The following is a 20,018-nucleotide window of genomic DNA, read 5'->3' as shown; positions in this document are numbered from 1 at the left end:
ACTTAAACACACTTAAATACACACAACTCTTCCCCTTAAATACAATTAAATACACACAACTCTTCAGCTTAATTTACACTTGTTAAATTTCTGAAACCTGCCGTCTGTGCACTATACCTCATACTTTTATTTCCATTTTTAATTATTGCACTGTGTTTATCGTTTATTGTTGTTAATGTCATTGTCTATTGTTGCACCACATTCCTTTTATATATAAATATAAATTGCAATAAAAAGTTTCTGATTCTGATCTATATGATGTTTATGTTCAATTTTGAGTCTTGTGGGGAAAAAATTAGCACTATGAAAGAAATCATTAAAAAGCTCAAAACCTCAGGGATGATTATCTAAATCCTAGGAAACTTTAAAAAAAAGTTAACCTCAGGGATCCAGATTGAGTTTTTCTGTGAAGTAACGTGACCGCCGTCTTTTCACTTGTGCTTCCCCAGAAAGGTGACGGTGAAATGAAAAGTACCTGACCCTCAACTGGATCACCCGACCTGCTGCTGCACAGAGTGACGTAACAGCATCAAGGTAATGCCACAAGCAGAGACACACACACACACACACACACACACACACACACACACACACACACACACACACACACACACACACAGAGTTTGGTGTTCTTTGTAATGTCTGTTTATGGTGAATACATTTGACATAGATTTAGGGGAGATTTTCTTTACCTTCCAGATCTACAAATGTTTCACAAGTAAGTGTCAGATGTAGCTGTGAGTCCATCGCCACCTTTTTATGCATGGGCTTTTTGCGTGTGAGCATTTGAGTGTGTGTGTTTGAATACTAGGATATTAGAATATTTAACATGTATTTCCTCGTTCACCAGTTGTGGAGTTTGTGAAGCCAACAGCAGCACCATGTTCTACGGCTCTTCCTCTGGGGCCAGTATGTCCCTACCATCCAAGAGCCGCCTGAAACGCCAGAGCAGGACCTTCACACAGGTACACACACATGCACACACACACACACACACACACTGCCATTTCAGTCTTTCGATCTCTAAAGAACCATCTAAGTAAACAAAAGGGCAAATTAAATAATGTAAACAAATGTGCTCAAGCAAATGTTAATAGAGTTTTTGGGGAAGTGTTTGGCTCTGCACTGTCTAAAAATACAATGACTTTAAATGGCTAGTTCACCCAAATTCCCAAAAAACAAACAAACCTATATCCTCAATTGTCTCGAGCTGTTTCCAGCCATGTAGAAAAAGTTGGTTTTATCTGGTGTGGTTTTGCGATTTCTAAAATCGATTGTTCAGTTTAACCGCGAGCAAGGAGCAGGGCTGTAGTGCTCGGCATCGTCGGTCAGTCGCCTGAGTCCTGACTGAAATATCTCCCTCTGGGGGAACTGTAATAACTTTGGTCACCCCTGCCAGTATTGTCTGAATTGTAATTTGTCGAAAACCTTTTAGCGAACGTGGTTAATGTCGGCGACGGTCCACTTTTCTTTGACCTCGGTGGAAAACGCCCTGAGGTCAAGAAAAGATGTGACGGTAGAAGCCGCACTTGCATCAAGTCACATATTCGTCCGATGGCGGATGCTGTTGATGCGGTTTAGGACGATGGTTCTGCTGCAAGGGATTGTGGGACGGCAGTGCCTCCTTATCCTTAACATGCAGGGAAGTCGACCAGCTCCCATCACTTACTTTTGGGTGATTTCCCTCAAAAAAATATTCAACCGCAGCAATTATTCCTGCAAATTTCAGCATGTTATTGTTGTCACTTTGAGCATCTGGCACATTTAGCTCGAGGCTGTGATCGGGAATCTCCTCACATAGTTATAGCTTTGCTTTAGACTCTTGGTTTATTTGTAATTACCTTCGCATTGAAAATGCAGAAGGTTATGTTTTGATCGCCATTTATTTATTTGTATGTGTGTTATTCGCTTAAGTAAAAAAGTATTAAACCGAATCGCATGAAATTTGGTGGGATGATTGGTTATTATCCGGAGACCATTTGCTTAGATTTTGGGATGATTGGTTATTATCCGGGGACCATTTGATTAGACTTTGGGATTGATCGGGTCAAAGGTCAAGGTCATGAAAAGGTCAAATATCTTCTTTACCACGGTCAATTTTTTGTATCATTTGGCATGCAACTATAATGCCATGTTCATCATCATTCAATCTCTTGTCTTGTGATAGTATGCGCTCTACCGAGTGCCGTTTTAGTTAGTTCGAATTGAAAAAAGCGGAAGGTTTGTTTTTGATTGCCCGTGTATTTATTTATTTATTTATTTATTTGTCATATGTCAGAGAACTCAAAAGTATTGAACCGAATCGCATGGAATTTGGTGGGATGATTGGTTATTATCCGGGGACCAGTTGATTAGATTTTGGGATCAATCGGGTCAAAGGTCAAGGTCATGGAAAGGTCAACATTTTTTTTTTTTACCATAGCACGTCAATTTGTGTCCAATTGGCATGCAACTAATGCCAAAATGTTCATAACTCAATGCCCAATCTTGTGATATGCGAAGGTATGCGCTCTACCGAGTGCCCATTCTAGTTTTCCAATGCTTTGACGCCTCAAAGCGTTATGTGTGATGTTTGTTTGATACACAATGCAGGAGACGCGTGGCGTCTGTAATAAAGTGGGCTTAACGTGCATTCCGTGTTTCTCGTCCGTCCCCAGGTCCTGTACCGTACTCTGAGTTACAGAGACCGGGTCCCAGTAGAAACCGGGACAAACACTCGCGGGGACCGGCGCTCGACGACCGAGCCCCCGGAGCGGCCGGCGGACGACCCGGCCGAGCTCTCCACGCAGAGCTCGGCCCCCGGGGTGCTGAAGATCTTCGGAGACGAGATCTGCGCCGGTGCCAACTACAAGAGCATCCTGGCCACCCCGCGCTCCAGCGCGCAGGAGCTGGTCAAGGAGGCCCTGGAGCGCTACTCTCTGAACAAGAGCGCGGCGCACTCCTACGTCCTGTGCGACGTGATCGGCCGCTTGGAGGGGGGAGGAGGAGGCGGAGGAGAAGGGGGGTGGCGGACTGAATGCTTGCGCGCGATGGGGGACAACGAAAAGCCTCTGCTGCTGCAAGAGCTGTGGAAACCCCGAGAAGGACACGCTCGCCGATTCGAGCTGCGCCGGAGAGCAGAGGTGGAGGAATACAACGCCAAGGAGAAGGACACCATCACTGCTGGTAAGGACACACACACACACACACACACACACACACACAGACAGCAGCTGGTCTAATTTCCTTTTTTTCTTAACATGTCAAACTCAGCAGAAAAGCACAGCTCGTTACCTCCTCTGCTGTGTGCGTGTGTGTGTGTGTGTGTGTGTGTGCAGATGCAGAATAAAAGCTTTCGTCAGTTATTATCCTGCAGATAGCTAATGTTTTTCAGTTTTTTTGTTCTCTGGAAGTGCTGTTCTGTAAAGGTCTAATTTGAGCTTTTATTCAAAATGCTCATGTGCAATTGAGCACTAAAAGAAAAACACACACACACAACAATGCAGTGGGGATGCATGGATAGCCGGTCGATTGATTGAGTGAAAGCTGAAGCCTCTGCAGCCCGAGGTGTGGATGGGTCTGGGCACTCGAGGTGTTTTGATAAATGACACATTTCCTACTACAGACACAATATCGAGTACCTGCACACAACCACTGTCTCACACCTGGACTGTGTGCCTTCATCTGATGCTGAAGTTTCCAGGGGAGATTCACTCTCCTCTAGAGATGGCTTTCGAGAGATAATGTGTAAACAGATTGCACAAACTCTGTTGTAAGACCACTGTGATGACTTAACATCTGCAATGCAGTAGTATACATCTATGTCGGCATGAATCACGAAGTGACCTTCATGTAGACTGGTTTACTGATGATGGATACACAGTTTGCCATTTTCTCTCTCACATACACACACACACACATGCACACACATGCACACACACACACACGTGCAGACACCTCCCCTTGTGCATCCTGTGGAAACACCCGGTTAGTGTACCGGTGTTCAGAGAGTCGCATGTTTGTTGTTATTGTTGCACGGTACAGCTGTTGGACACTTTTTGAACAGGTCACAAAACAACGTTAACCAACCCTGTAAAAGCCACGGAAAAGGATCAGAATAAATTAATGAAAGATTATCACCAGCAAAGTATCTCCTGCAAAAGCATTATTCACTCTGAGACATCCGAGTTACCCAAATATAATCACAGCAGAGAGCGCCTCTCGGGATAGAACTATGTTCATTATCTATACATTATAAATATTTTCGTTTTTCACACTAACCTTTTCTCTTCTGTGTTGTAGTGTTTAGCAAACCCTCACAAACCCCGGAGTCTCTTCCTCTATACTTCTCTGTCCAGTTCTTTCCCCCCCTGGTGTATGTGCGAGCGTGCATGCACATTGTGTGAATTGTGTGTATTTTGTACACACACTTTATGACTTTGAGATAGCACTTTAAAGGTAGGATTTTCATTAATTACATGAACATATCACGGCCAATTTAATTGTCATATCAACCCCTCAGGGAGGCAATCTACATTTACAATTTGCTTATTTAAGTTATTTTAAAATCAAAGACAAAAACACCCAAATGGACCTAAATGAAAGCACTAAGGGGATTAAAGGTGCCGTAGTTTATGTAGAAATGCAGCTGTTGCTTGACATCGAATGTGATATCTTAATAATTTGACAGTGATATGTTAGAGGGGGAAATCCTGTACCTCATACCTTTAACTGTATCTCTACTGACTAACTGCTGATGTTACTCACTCGAAGCACCACAGACTCTTTTGTTGTTGTTGCTTTACAGTGCATGTGCGTCCTGTGGTGTGCGGATGACGTGTGTGTGTGTGTGTGGGGGGGTTATTCTGTGCTTGGTGTTTTGGTGAGGGGGTGTTATCTCAGCCTCCCCCCGCCCCTCTCCCTAACCCCTCCCACCCTGCTGTAGGGCCCAAAGCCTCCCAATTCCTGGCGGCTCTAATGGGTCGGTCCGGGCTGGGCAAACACAGGAGCTCCCCCCTGCGCTGTGGTCGAGTGGTACAGTCCAGCTCTAAAGGTGGGCACTGGCCTCAGGTAGGGTGGCTGTCAGTCATTGCCATGGAGACCACCTCCTACTTGCGTTGTCACCAGCGCCACCCCCATTGCCAGTGATTCAACCAGTGTGAGTGTGTGTGTGTGTGTGTGCAGAGCCATCGCATGGCCACAAGTTGAAGTCATGAGGACCTGCTCGGTTCACCATCATCAGGTTCAATGTTGCGTGTGCTGCTCCATCCGGCACCATGTGCTCCATCTGACTGGTTTGTTTTCTGATGTTTCCACTTAACTCAATGCACTTCTGTCCTGTGCTGTACCAGATTTCACCCATGAGTCCGACATAATGGCCAACATGTCATGACCCAGCACACTTCCTTGTTATTTCCCACTCTCCCTCTGTGTCCTCAAGCGCCCCTTCTCCATGCTCGTCCTCTTTCCTTTTTGATTGTTTTTTATTATTATTCTCCACCTGTTCTCTCTCTCACTCCTCCTCTCCCCCGTAGATATTAATGCTCAGGCGCGTAAGCTCCAGAGGAACAGGGCGAAGGGGACGCTGACCCTGCCCCGACCCAGCAACTCGCCCTTCTGCCGCAGCCTCAGCGAGACCAGCCTCAACCAGGTGGGGCCCTCGCTCACTGTAGCCCAGTCAGGGGTCATTGATCGTCATTGTCACTGGTGCCAATGGAAATCCCGAATGCCTCGTGTGCCTCTGCAGCTGGGAGTGGGAGATGAGCCCAAGCGGTATTACTCCACCCTGCCGGGGCCCTTAAGGGGTCGGGAACGCGACGCGGCCTCCAGCGGCCGGAGGAAAGAAGAGGGGAGGCACTCGCTGTACCAGTCCGCCCACCTCCTGCTGCTGCAGGGATACAACCAGCAGGTGAGGGAAGGGGAGAGAGGGTCATCGCGTCGGAGACGTCCGAAATGTCAGATGGCGTGATATTCTCGCGTGTGTGGCAGGACTGTCTGGTGCACCTGCTGAACAGAGAGCAGCACACCGTCGGCCAGGAGACTCCGTCGGCGCGCCCCAACATCTGCCTCTTCGCTCCCGACATCCTGCCCCTCCACTGCCGCCTGCGCCGTGTCCCCGGGCCCCGTCGCCATGCCAACAACAAGAACCACCACCACCACAAGGGAGAGGAGCCGGGGGAGAGCCAGCGGTGCTGCGTCGCCGTCGAGCCGGTGCTCCACGCCACGGTCCTGGTGAACTTTTCCCGCTGCGAGCGCTCCACCACGCTGCGGCACGGCGACCTGCTCTCCTTCGGCGCGCACTACATCTTCCTGTACAAGGACCCCGCGGGCGCCAAGCCCTTGCCCGCTCAGACCTTGGCGCGCCTTCGCTCCCTCGGGCAGCTCTACGATGCCGGGCGGAGGAGGGGGAGGGGGGCGCCGCTCAGACCTGTAAGGCGTGCGGCTCCGTGTTGAAGGACAGAGCGGCGCAGGTGTCCAGTGTTCCCGCGGTCAGACGCAGCTTCAAGCCTCACCTGGCGAAACCCCGCAGCGGGGGGGCGGCAGCGGGAGCGCCCCACGTTGTGTCCGGAGGGGAAGGAGGAAGAGGAGGGGAAGGAGGAAGAGGAGGGGAAGGAGGAAAAGGAGGGGAAGGAGGAAGAGGAGGAGGAGGAGGAGGGGTAGTGTGTCAGAAAAGACGGCTGCAGCTGGAGTTTGACCCGACTCATGAAGACCAGCTCTTGAACAGGATCGTGTCTCTCATCGAACCTGGAGGTCTGTGATCTGATTCATTACATTCATAACTAGAACAGGCACTCGGTAGAGCGCATATCACAAGATTGGGCATTGAATTATGAACATTTTGGCATTGGTTGCATGCCAATTGGATAAAAATTGACCGCTATGGTAAAAAGAAGATTTTGACCTTTTCATGACCTTGACCTTTGACCCGATCGATTCCAAAATCTAATCAAATGGTCCCCAGATAATAACCAATCATCCCACCAAATTTCATGCGATTCGGTTTAATACTTTTTTAGTTATGCGAGTAACACGCATAAAAATAAATAAATAAATAAATACACGGCGATCAAAACATAACCTTCCGCATTTTCAATGCGAAGGTAATAATGTATAAGAGTCATGAGGACCTGCTCATGAGGCCCATTTCACTGATGCAATCCATTTTTTTTTTTTATCTCAGAAGATGTATTGAGTTGCAATTAAAATATAATTTCACTAAAACTACAAAAATTAATTTCACACTTCTTTCGTGATATCTAGTTAGTCCCATTTCATTCTTATGTGTCTAGTCGGTATTCATCGTGAGAAGTGTCCATGAACACCAACGTCAGAATCTGTGTCATTGTTACTCTTTTTACATTTTTTTATCTGTGAACCGCAAACTAGTAAGAAACCACGAGAGGCACATGAGACATGTGTAGTTTTATAACTTGGGCGTACTGAACCTTTTACGTTCTTCCCAGGAGACGACCATAAGCTGACGCCGGCCTACCTGCTGTGTCTGTGCATTCAACACTCGGCCTCGACCTTCCCACCGGGGAGCTTTGGAAAACTGCTGCTTAAGATTGTCCGACGAATCCAGACCATCGCATGGGTCAGTGTGTGTGTGTGTGTGTGTGTCGAGCCTGTCTCGCTCTCTGTATCTGTATCTGTCTGTCTCCTTTTCTGTGTCACACTGTCTCTCTGTCTCTCTCTCTGTGTGTGTGTGTGTGTGTGTGTGTCTTTCTGTCTACGTGTGTGTGTCTTTCTGTCTACCTGTGGGTGTGTGTCTGTGTGTGTGTGTCTCTGCTTAAGATGACTTCATGTGGAGAGAAACTCAGCCATGTCAGGTCAGGTGAATAGTTTAACAGGGTTGCATATTGCATGTGTTGTACTGTATTACAGACACAGACACACGCACACACACACTATTCTGCCTACACAATGAATTGTCCGTCTCTGTGGCAACTGCCACCAAGTTGACGGCTATCGATATAAAGAAAATGCTGAATGTACTGATGGAGGTACAGGGAAAGGCCACTCGGCCGTCGCTCGTCATGTTGCGTCTTTATCTGATTTAAAAGATTACAATATCTCGGGGTCTCACCCAAGAAACTGTTTAGCGGCGGGGATGGAAAACCCCGATCTTTCCACCTCGAGTTTAGTCAGGAGATAACGGCCTAAATAATAGATCTCTCTTTAAACATAAGGAATTCGCAGTGCGCTTGTCTTTTCCTCCCTGAAGGTGTGTATGTTATTTCTATAAGAATGGTCTTGTTTTAAATCACTGCAGGGAAACCCACAATGTGGTCCAGCCTCCTGTGTTTTAGTCTCAGTGTTCTACCTTGTATCCTCAAATGTGTGTCGGGGGGGCATCTTATAAATATCGTTGAGCCTTTCTCCGATCCAGTGAGGCACACGGTAATTTCAGTGTGAGTGTGTTAGGTTTTGTAGTGGTGGTATTTCTTTCTGCAGGTTAATGATGGCACGTCATGAAGTTTGGTTCTCCTACGCACATCCTAAAAGTTTAATGAGCGCTTAATTGCTGTGTGTGTGTGTGTGTGTGTGTGTGTCTTGCAGGAGAAGACAAAGGAGCTGGCTCAGAAGCAAGTTCAGCAGTGAGTATCGCTTTCCAACAGAAAGAGAGCATCTGTGCTCATGCACCGTATTTGAGTTGGTATGTCGGTGGTGTCAGTCTGTCTACCTGTCTAACCCTTCGCTGTGTGTGTGTGTGTGTGTGTGTGTGTGTGTGTGTGTGTGTGTGTAGCCAGGACCCGTCCACCCTGTCTCTGCTCAGTATCTCCGACTTGATCCCAGACCTGCAGACCATCTTCTTCTGGATGTCCAACTCCATTGAGATCCTCTACTTCATACAGCAAAGGGCACCAGCGTACACACACAGCATAGAGACACTGCAAGGTACACACACACACACACGAAGAGTGTGAGTGAGGAGTGTGAAAACAACGTGGCCGAGGACTCATTACTCACTCTGACACCCAGAAGACACTGACGCAGCTACATCTCAGCCTCTTAGCTCCGCCTCTATCTCTGTCATCGTTCAGGGTCAAAGGAGTCGCTGCTATCCGCGACCATCTCGGCCAACGAGGAGGCGATGACCATCTTGGAAGAAGTGATCATGTACACTTTCCAGCAATGTGTCTACTATATCACCAAGGTAACCCTTCACTGAGGAAACGACACCTTTTTTTTCTTTTTTTTGTATCTGCTGATTGACAACTCTCATTAACACAGAAGTCCACGCACAATGAATACCCAGACGAGGTTATTCTGCTCTTTCAGATCACTTTCATCATAATGTGTGTGTGTGTGTGTCCAGGCTCTCTATGTGGTGTTACCAGGTTTGTTGGACTGTAATCCATTCCCAGTCGACAGCTCTGAGCCCTGCTGGAAAGGAGGTGTCGGGTTTCCTGAACCTGTGCGCAGGGTGCTGCAGGTAAGCACTTCGCTCTACCGTTAGGTTTGTCAGGATCATGAAAATGCAATTTATATATTTTTTTATGAGTCAAAATGTGTCAGAAATATATATATTTAAAATAAATTATGTCTTATGTCCACTTAACATTTTAAATATCCTGTATAGGTTTTCTTATTAATAGTTTTAAGAAAAACAAAACCCCACTTTTGAATAAAAAAATGAATCGATTGTACAATTTTATTCACTTTATTAATATTAAAATATTATTGGGTAAAACTGCTCAACCGATGTCTGTAACTTCACTGGAATTGCTATTTTCGGTGTTTATCTAATAAAAGAAGAGTATTTGGGAAGTGAACGTTCTTGCAGAATAAAGAATTTTGACATTAAAAAAAACCTAAATTATTCTATTTCCCCGTGGAAAAGAGAAACATGTTTAGTTAGTCTGCACAGTGAAGACGATGCAACAATGATCTTGTTTGTCCCTGCAAAAGAGACGTAACAGATTTATAGGATAGTAATTGTTGAATAAAGATTAATAAATAATATAACATAGCATATTTATTCCAACGTGTGCATAAAATACCTGTCCACTGCACCTGAAGGGGTGATATCCGGTACAGGTCAGACGGGATCAGTGACCTCTGTCTTCATTTCTGCTTCATGCAGCAAGAAGTGAAGGTCACGACAGCTAAACTCCGGCTTCTTATTCCACATCGTATTTATCATTTCGATTATTTTCCTATTTTAACATAAGTAGTTTGGACCTTTCTGACATTCCATTAAAACTTTCTCATGTCATTGGGAGACATGGAGGACCCAGAGATGGAAGGGGGGGGGGGGGGGGGAATGAAAAAACGGGAGGTGGAGATCACTACTCCATGACCTCTATAAGAAAATGGCCATTTGACGGAGCAACAATAGACACAGGTGCATGTCTTTTCACGGCAACGGCATCTGGATGCTCACCTGTGTTTCTGCATGTTTTGAGTGCAGGTGTTCCAGAATGGCCAGGAGCTTCTGCAGGGCTACCAGGTCCACCCCGAGATTCAGGCTCAGATGTTCGCTTACCTCTTCTTCTTCTCCAACGTGTCGCTGTTTAACCATCTGATGGACAAAGGTAGGGCAAAACACACGCACACAGACCTCCCTCGGGATGTGTAAAGTTGTGTGTGTGTGTGTGTGAGAGAGAGAGAGTGTCCTTGTCAGCATTTTGACCAAGACTAACAGAGATTTGTCCTCTATGCCCTTCTCCTATCTGCATTCTGTCTACCCCCCTTCTCCTCCTCCTCCTCCTCGCCTTCCTTCCATCTGGCCATCAGGGGGTGAGACAAAAAAAAGAGTAGAGGTTGAAGGAGAGAGAGGGGAGGGAGTGAGGATGGGAAAAGGTCAGATTGAAGGGTAATAGGCTGGAAGGCCACTTCGTTGCTGTGATAACTTTGCCTTCTACGACACTGACTAAACACACAATATAGTAATTTACCCTCTGCTCTATCCATGTGTCCAACCAGCCATCTCTTCCAACCTCTCCACACCATCCCCCTGTATCTCCAGCCACACACACACACACGCCATATGTCTTCATTAGCCAATGGAGAGGGAGAGATCACATGTCTGGCGAAAGGAGAAGGAGAAGGAGAAACACCTTTTTATATTCATGCACAGGCTCTCCTGCTCCCCTCCTCAGCTCCACCTCCCCCCATCTCCGTCTGGCTTTCTATTTCTCCCCCCCCCCCCTCCCCTTTTGTCGCTCATTGAGATTTCTCCACTGCTGGTGTCCATGGTAACAGTGAAAGAGTTAGTGGCAGGTAACGCTGATGTTTGCACCGAGCTCGATTTTACTCTGAAAGAGACTCGTATGATTGTGTGTTTGTGCGTCTTGTGACACCTTTTGTGGGAGTGTCCAGTGATCTGTGTTTAAAAAAACGTTTGTGTGTGTGTGTGTGTGTGTGTGAGAACCAGCTGCTTTGAAGTATTATGACACACTTGCTGAGAAGTAAAGTGATGTCTCGTTCGTTTACGATGCCTCACACGTAGATTACTGTATGCCGAGACATAAGCCTATTACAGAGGGGAGTGTGTGTGTGTGTGTGTGTGCCCAAAACATATGGCAGAATAATAGTTGTGTGGGTGCTGTCTGCCAGTTTATTGTCTGCCTTTAGCTCCCCGTTATGTCTAATTTGTAGACGGTTACATTCTGTTTTATTGAAAAAAGTGGCAACAGCTGGCCATGATTGGCAGTATAAGTAGAATATGATTATGAATTTAGTGAGACAGATGGCTCCTGATCTTACCTTTAATTTATTAATGACGTGAGGCGGATGGTTTTGGCTTCCCAGACACTCCTGAGACTGAGAGTCCTGGATTTAATAGTGCAAATCATGTCATAATTCTTTGACTTTAGTAAATATCTTTTTAGTATCATAAAAAGATAGTATTTCTCAAAGTAATGCATTTTAATTTGAAGGATCTGTGTTTATATTTGTATCCGCCACCTTGCCCTCGCTTCGATGTTTTATATTTTCTGCTGTCACGAGACATGGTGCAACGATTCGTCCACTCATAGACATTTTATCAACAAAAATACCAAATATTTCCTAAAAGGAGAGGAGGATGCGATGTTTTTATGTGAGAGTAAACTTGAGTAGCTTTGTTTTTACCGTGTTGTACAAACGAAACAAGTTATTTGAAGATGTCGTTTTGGGTTTTAGAAAATGTTACGGGTGATTTATTTTGGTATTTTCTGACTTTTTAAGAACCAAACGCTTCATTCATTAATTAAGAAAATAAATGGCAGATTAATTGATAATGAATGTAATTGTTAGTTGCGGTTTGTATTTGGAGCACGTACTTTTATTATTTATATTTCATCGTGTCTGTTTTGCTCAACGCAGACAGAAAGTATCAAGTCGCTAAATCTGTCACATCTCTGATCTATCATTTTGTAGATAGCTCGTGATTATTAAAAAAAGATATTGATTAAATCTATTGTTTCAGCTGTACAGACCCTCGGGTGTCGTTGGCGTAATAGTCCAGTTGTTTGCACCAAACCCCGGCGAAGGAGCTCCCATTGGGGGTGAGAAAGCTTCAGAAGGCTCACACGGGGTTTATAGCTGCAGTGAGGTATCGACAGATTGACAAACTACGGGACGTCATCCTGACAAATGCCAGATTTCAATTTATCGCCTGCTTAACTTCACACAAAACTTCCTTTCAGTTCTTTGATGTGCACCAGAGAAAGAAAGGATTACGCGGGGGGAGAATGGCGGTCGTGTGCCGGTTGGTCGTCAGCTGACGGTCGTCGATGCCGCAGTTGATTTGCATTCTGCGATGAGCAGGTGGCAGGTGGCTGTTCCTATTGGTTCATTAACTTCAACATCAATTTACTTTTAAAAAATTCATGTCTGTCGTGTATAATATGTGTATCGTCGACAAGACACACGCAGTCGTCTGCTTTCCCCCTTAGACGAGCTCACACCCACGAAGAGAAACATTCTGCAGTGCCTCTGATGAAAAATATCAATATCTCACTGTGTGTGTGTGTGTGTGCACGATAGTGTGAAACTAACGTATCATAAAAATGTCAAAGTACAGTTTGTAATAGAAACGTTATAGTCTAGTTTGATGTAAAAATGTAAAACACTCTTTCATAGTATTGTGTATCAAAAAATGTCACACACACTCTGCAATGTGTGTGTGTGTGTGTGTGCAGGTCCATCTCGGGGTTGGTTCCAGCGCTCCAAGGTGCTGCAGATCCAGGCGTGTCTGCGGATGGTCATGGAGTGGGCCAGCAGGTCCGGTCTGGGACATCTGGCGGACAAATTCTTCACCAAACTCAACAGCACTGTGTCCATACTGGCCACGCCCCCAAAACAGCTCACACAGGTAGTACGACACGCACACGCACACATTTACCCACAATTTTATACAGGATTGCTAGCTGGCACGAGTTAGGTGGTAAAACTTGAAAATAAACGCAGCGTACTGAATTAAAAATTGCTGTTGAGATCCAGAAGTCTTCAAAGTAGAGACAGGAAAGCTTAAATTGACAGTAATCAATAATCAATCGGTGTTTTAAACACATCTGAAAGAACTGTTGTTCATGAACCAGTCACTTTGATCAGCTGTTGATTTAAGTCTTTAAAAAGGATTTGCCGGGATCAACTTGTGACTGCATGCTTATTGTCTTTCCTCCTGATTGCTGGATTGGAAAAAGGACGTCCCATTAATTTCTCCTCCTTTTTCTTTTCCTCCTTTTTTATTTCTTCTTCCGTGAGCAGATGAGCTGGCGAGCTTTGTCCAGTGAGCACCCGGCTCTGAAGCCGGTGCAGCTGCACAGGATTCTCACCCAGTACCAGCTCACGGCGGAGATCGGCCCCGTCCCAACCTGGCAACCCAGCAGCGAGGATGAAGCGTACATCTACAGAACAGGTGCGTGTGTGTTTGTGGAACAACCACATCAGACCTCCGATATGGAAGAATGACTCTGATCTTGTGACTGGAAAAGTCTCAATGCAACACGGATGCCTCTAAACAAACTGCACAAATAAACAAGACTATCAGCGAGAAGATTGGCTTTTTCTTTCAAGTTATTCTTAAAGTTTGAAGTCCTGTATGCACATTTTTACTTGAGTCGTAATACATTAGCATCGGCATACAAATGACCCCAAAAAACTATATTAATATATTTATGGATTATAATTATATATATATATATATATGTGTACATCCTGAATAATACATCATAATTTGTTAGTTTATTGTAAATTTTTTACATTAATGTACACTACCGTTCAAAAGTTTGGGATCACCCAGACAATTTTGTGTCTTCCATGAAAAATCACACTTTTATTTATCAAATGAATATAAAATATAGTCAAGACATTGACAAGGTTAGAAATAATGATTAATATTTGAAATATTAATTTTGTTCTACAAACTTCAAGCTCAAAGGAAGGCCAGTTGTATAGCTTATATCACCAGCATAACTGTTTTCAGCTGTGCTAACATAATTGCACAAGGGTTTTCTAATCAGACATTAGTCTTCTAAGGCGATTAGCAAACACAATGTACCATTAGAACACTGGAGTGATAGTTGATGGAAATGGGCCTCTATACACCTCTGGAGATATTTCATTAGAAACCAGACGTTTCCACCTAGAATAGTCATTTACCACATTAACAATGTATAGAGTGTATTTTTGATTAATGTTATCTTTACTGAAAAAACAGTGCTTTTCTTTGAAAAATAAAGACATTTCTAAGTGACCCCAAACTTTTGAACGGTAGTGTAAGTATTTAGAGTAACTATTGCTTTCAGTTAAATGTAGTTGAGTTAAAAAGTTCAATATTGGTATATGAAGTATAAGCTTTTAATGAATGACTGCCACGTGGATCAGTTATTTCATGGTGTGTGTGTGTATAGGTGTGTTAACATCAGTGTGTGTGTTCAGTGGACCTCCTGGAGAGCTTTGAGAACCACCCTCCCATAGTGCTGCCCAGCGCTGGCTTCGGAGTGGACCTGGACAGCGAGTGTGTGGAAGACAGCATCTACCGCCAGCTGCTCTACATCCGTCACTACCTGTGGGGGCTACGCACCAAGACGCAAGCGCACACCACCACCCCCCCCGTGCACACACACTCCAACGGAACCAACACGGCCGACTGGCCCGACGTTCAGGTCAGAAAGCGCACACCGCCCAGGACGCACACACACACACACACCTCGCAGTAATCCAGGCCGTGGGCCTCGGCAGCTGCGGCTGTCGAGGAGTTCCTCCATAATCCCATAAATGAAAGACGCCACCCCTCGACTCCAGCCCACACACACACACATACACAAACTCACTCACAGAAACCTAGACATGGTTAATCTGATTAGTCTTTAGGCCGTCTAATTAGTGGAAACGGCTGACTAGACCATAATCCCTCGTGTTACTGCACCCTCGTATGTACACATGCACACGCACACAGTCACACACATTCTAAAATATGGTGAATTATTCCAATTAAAGTTGACTACAGAGATGCATAATTATCTAGGAACAAAGCTTTTTGTGCACGGCAACAAGAAAAAGCAAAATATGTATAACGGGAAGATTTTAACTAATTTCTCCCTCATTTTAGATCTCGTAGTCTTTTTTTATTTTTTTTAAACAGTGTTTCTGTCCAATCCCGACACAGAGGGAGTTGCTGCCTCCGGCCAGCAGCAGCCCCCGCTCTGCGGGTCCTGGGGACGAGGCGACGGCCGAGACGGGAGAGGAGAGGGCCCGGGAGAGGCCCCCGGGCCCGCCGCACACACACAGCCTCCGGAGGAACGGCACCGCGCACCACCCGCGCACCGCCAATCCAGACCCGTCCTGCCTTCTGACGCCCCCCCACACCCCGCTGTACCCGGACGGAGGAGTCGGGGGCCACGGCGGAGGCCCCAACGCGCAGACCAACGGCTGCACCAGCAGAACTGCGGCAGAATGCAAAAAGACCAACGAACTCATCTCCAACGGACTGGAGGGTAGGCTGTGTAGTATATATATATATATATATACATACAGGAGAGGGGATAAATTAAAGGAACACAGGGGCAGCGTTTTGGAATCTAGAACAGAAACGCCACAACTAAAGGTCTTCACATGACCACCGTGAGCTTCACATACAGAGGGTCCGGAAAGTATTCAGACCCCTTGATAATGTTGTAATGTTCACTCTTTATTTCATTGCAGCCATTTGCTCGAATCCCAAAAGTTCAATAAGTATGATTTCTTCTAGGGCCATTGTACAAAGACATATTAATATGGTCTTCAAATGTGCAGTTTAGATGTTAAACCTTTCAGTTCATTAGACACAATGTTAGAGATTCTCTCATCTCTTTCCAATTTGGATAGCTCAGGATATGGCACCAGCGCTATCTTATCCCCAACATTTGAGCTCTATATCTATATTTCTCTATCCAGGGAACTCATTAGATTAATTGTTATGCAAGGTACCGTGAGACCTTGATTAGTTTGGGCAGTAACGACTGCCGCCGCTCTGACGAGTTGAACTGTATTTCATGTCCGTCAGTCTCTTGACTGAGAGGAAATCAGCTTACTCGTACATTTCATGACAGTTCTTTGGATTGCTGCCCCATCTCCCATCAGTACACAATACACACACACCGCATAAAACTCCCACCGGAGCTGACCAATGTGTAACAACGGATCGGCCAGCTCTGCCTCAGATGACACTTTCAGTGTAGCGAGTGTGACATCTGCAGGCTCTCGTCAGAAGCACGTGTGTGTGTGTGTGTGTGTCTGTAGCATGTAGCATGTGCCTCAGTATCTGTGTGTGCGTTTGTCTTCTGCACAGAAATACCTTGTGTTTGTCCAACCCCATATCGCGACCCTGTGTGTTTTGTGTGTGTGTGTGTGTTGTGTTTGTGGGTGTCCGTGTCCTCTGCAGGGTGTATTAGTGGGTGTGAGTTTCCCTTCCCTGTATCCTCCCCTGGCGCCCCTCCCCTTGCTGATGACTTGTGTGTGGTGTTTGTAGTGGAGCTGGACAAGGGACCCTACGGACTGGGCATGGGACTCATCGACGGCCTGGTGAGTTCACGGATCTTTAAAGACAGATTTCATATTTCGTCTTGCCCGTTACTTCCGGTTTCAGCAGTGCGATTCTGTCTTTGTGAAACATGGTTGACTACGTTTGTTATTAATACTTTTTGAAGAATGCAAAAACAACTTCCAGCATTCCGGCCGGATTATCCAGCTGCGTATTGATCATATGTTTAATATATACACACACACACACACACAAGAATGGACTGGACAGACGGACAACCCTAAAAACATAACCGTGCCTCCCGTTCCTTGAAGGCCTCAACCTCCAATCAACCAGGAACACAGCTGTGGCCTCTGGGTCGTCACATTAGTTGAAAAAAGTCGTAGTGTAATGTTCCACAAAAAAAAATCCAAAATCATAAAAAGAAATGTAAAGAAAACAGTCAAGGTATTGTATTTTTTTTTTTTAAAGGTTAAAGTAAGACCCGCAAATATATTTTACTATATTTATTTTAAAAAGTTAGTGGAGTGTGTTGGAAATCATTAAAAAACGTGATCTACTGAAAGGAAAAGGCATTGTAAATAATATTTAAAAAATAATATAAAAAATCAATTTGTCAAAAAGTCTGAATATATATATGTAAATTATTAGATTTGCTTAGAAATGATTTATATAATATATATGTATAGTATGACTAAAAAAGTTTTTAAATAAGTTATGTTGAGATGCAATCAAATCTCCAATTAAACTGTTAATACTTGGTATCATATATCATTTCTAAAGTGTATCTGCTTTATATTAAGGATGAAAAAGTGGCCACGTACTTTAATTCACAGCAGTACAACTCTACCGATCTGAGGCCCATCTGAATACCTGACGCTCTAAAACACTCCTCCTCCTCCTCCTCCTCCTGCAGCACACTCCTCTCAACGCCACCGGCATCTACATCCGGACTCTGATCCCCGACGGCCCGGCTGCCTCCGACGGCAGACTGAGGATCGGAGATCGCATCCTGGCCGTGAACGGGACCAGTCTGATCGGAGCAGACTACCAGAGGTACGGAGGCAGCCTTCCCATGTTAACTCTCGCCGATCGATCGGCACCCAGACATCCTTCCTCTGTCTCTGCTGAGCTTCACGTAACCGGACTCTTTCCCTCTCTCCCGCTTCCAGCGCGGTGGATCTCATTCGTCTGGGAGGAGGTCGCCTCCGTTTCCTGGTGGCCAAATCTGACCCCGACGTCTCGGAGAAGATCAGCGCCTCCTCCTGCTGATCGCCTCCCCCCCGAGCGACCGCTGCGTCCGCCACGACCGAGAGGAGAGGTAGGACCGGCGAGACCAAACGCCGTTGCACGAACACACGCAGCATGAGATGCGAACGTGAAACCCGCGGCGGCGTCGGCACAAAGCCGAGCAATCCAACCGGAGACGACGCTCCACGACTCCACAGCTGCCAGAGCGGGAAAATCGCAGCGAGGAAAAGTTTCCCCAAATGAATCGGCGTTTGTCCAAAGCAGCCGGACTGACGGCGGTTTCAAAGCACAGCAGGCCTTCGACTTCCTCTTCGGTCGGAGCATGTGCGCACTTTGGACTTTCTTCTCCCCCCCCTTCCCCGTGTATTTCTAGAAAAGTGAAATGTGTTTAGTAATCGAGTCGTGAGGTAGCGCGTTACAAATGTATTTGCGGACGAACGAGAGGACGCCGGATGTTTTACACGGTGCTTTTAGAGTGTTGTTTTATAATCCGACAGACTGGACAGTTGCGTCTGAATGTGGACTTTTGTACGTGAGTGGGTGACGGAGGAGGGCGACTCGACACCTCCAGGCCCTGGGCGCTCCCATTTCACTTTGAGCCTCATCACTGGACTTTATACCTCTGCGGGAAGAACCGGATCATCACCGCAAACACGCGTCGCTCCAGAGCTTCTGTGTGTACAGAGCTCACTTTTAGTTGTGAATATGTGCTCTACGTCTCTGGTTCTGGAGGTGGTAATAGTAGTTTGTAAAATATGAAACACGTGGTCACATATTGTTTTGACATTCAAAAGAGAAACTGAGAATTTGGTTGTTAATCCATTGGTCACTAAACAAGAGAAATAGCCAGTATTTTCTGGAATGACAGAAATATAGTTCTGGATTCTTTTTCTAAATGTTTTGAATGTATTTAAGTTCTATGAACAGGAATGAAACTGTTGCTGCTCACAGGTTGTTAGCTACACCCGTATTACAAAAAAAGCTCTTTGTTGCTTGTGGTGTCGAGCCGAAGTCATTTTCTTTGCCGTGAGAACAAAACCGGATTATTTCACCACAAGTGTATTAGGATCGAGGCAGAAATCTCAGAAGCATATCAAAACCAAAAGTATCAGCAGACTTAACACGTTTTTGGCTGCACTGACACTTTTGAGAGTTCCAGCTCGAACAATACCAGGTCACCTTTTTATAAAGTGCACAGCGAGGGTCACTCCAGAAAAAGAATGCCATGATTAGTCAGTTTTATGCTGCCTGGCCTTCCGCTCTGGACCTCCGTGGGGAGCGCTGACCCCCTGCAGAACGAGGGGGCGGAGCTGAAGCTGAGAGCGACTGCAACGACAGATACTTTCAGTATTGATTATTCTTCCAGTTAATCATTAAGTCTGTCGTGTCAAAAAATGCTTTAGAAGAATTCACGGCTTGTTTTGTCCGTCCAAAAGGTCAAAAAACAAGATTAGTTTTACAAGTATTTACATAAAGAAAAGTATTCAAACCCAAATAGTATATTTGAGTGTTAAACAAGCTAATTGTTTCTGAATGATCAAAACTAATAATTTCAACTCTAAATGTTGCCGTTTGGTTTGCCTGTTTTTATTTATTGTGACTGATTCTCCATCAGCGTTGTTTTGATTCAGTTCATTGTTTTGCAGTAACAGAATTTTATTTTTGTGCATTTTAAAAGTGTGTACTACAACGATGTCATGCATGTCCATTCTTCCGATCATCATTTCTACTGTTGTGACAATGACGGTACCTACGAATAAAGACTGTTGGATACCTGCACGCGTCTGCTTAGGAACCCAACACGGCCGACGCGGCGTCACAGAAGAGGAGACGA

The 20,018-nt window shown here is 45.4% G+C and overlaps 1 protein-coding gene across 1 annotated transcript; it reads left to right on the top strand.

The window, feature by feature from the left end:
• Nucleotides 1-854: 854 nt before the first annotated feature.
• radil (Ras association and DIL domains) lies at nucleotides 855-19,959 on the top strand. Its single transcript, XM_056408742.1, is given in 20 exon segments — nucleotides 855-965; nucleotides 2,658-3,165; nucleotides 4,925-5,032; nucleotides 5,514-5,629; nucleotides 5,726-5,887; nucleotides 5,968-6,373; nucleotides 6,376-6,729; nucleotides 7,443-7,573; nucleotides 8,539-8,576; nucleotides 8,726-8,877; nucleotides 9,024-9,136; nucleotides 9,299-9,415; nucleotides 10,394-10,517; nucleotides 13,110-13,282; nucleotides 13,678-13,828; nucleotides 14,851-15,077; nucleotides 15,581-15,908; nucleotides 16,835-16,974; nucleotides 17,850-17,989; nucleotides 18,106-19,959. Coding segments are annotated over 20 exon segments (3,672 nt in total). The 5' UTR covers nucleotides 855-881; the 3' UTR covers nucleotides 18,206-19,959.
• The last annotated feature ends 59 nt before the right edge of the window (nucleotides 19,960-20,018 follow it).

This window comes from Pseudoliparis swirei, chromosome 24 (assembly GCF_029220125.1).
Source record: "Pseudoliparis swirei isolate HS2019 ecotype Mariana Trench chromosome 24, NWPU_hadal_v1, whole genome shotgun sequence".
Taxonomy (NCBI): Eukaryota; Metazoa; Chordata; class Actinopteri; order Perciformes; family Liparidae; genus Pseudoliparis; species Pseudoliparis swirei.
Note: the sequence above shows the minus strand (reverse complement) of the source record. Positions and strands in the feature narration are given on the sequence as shown.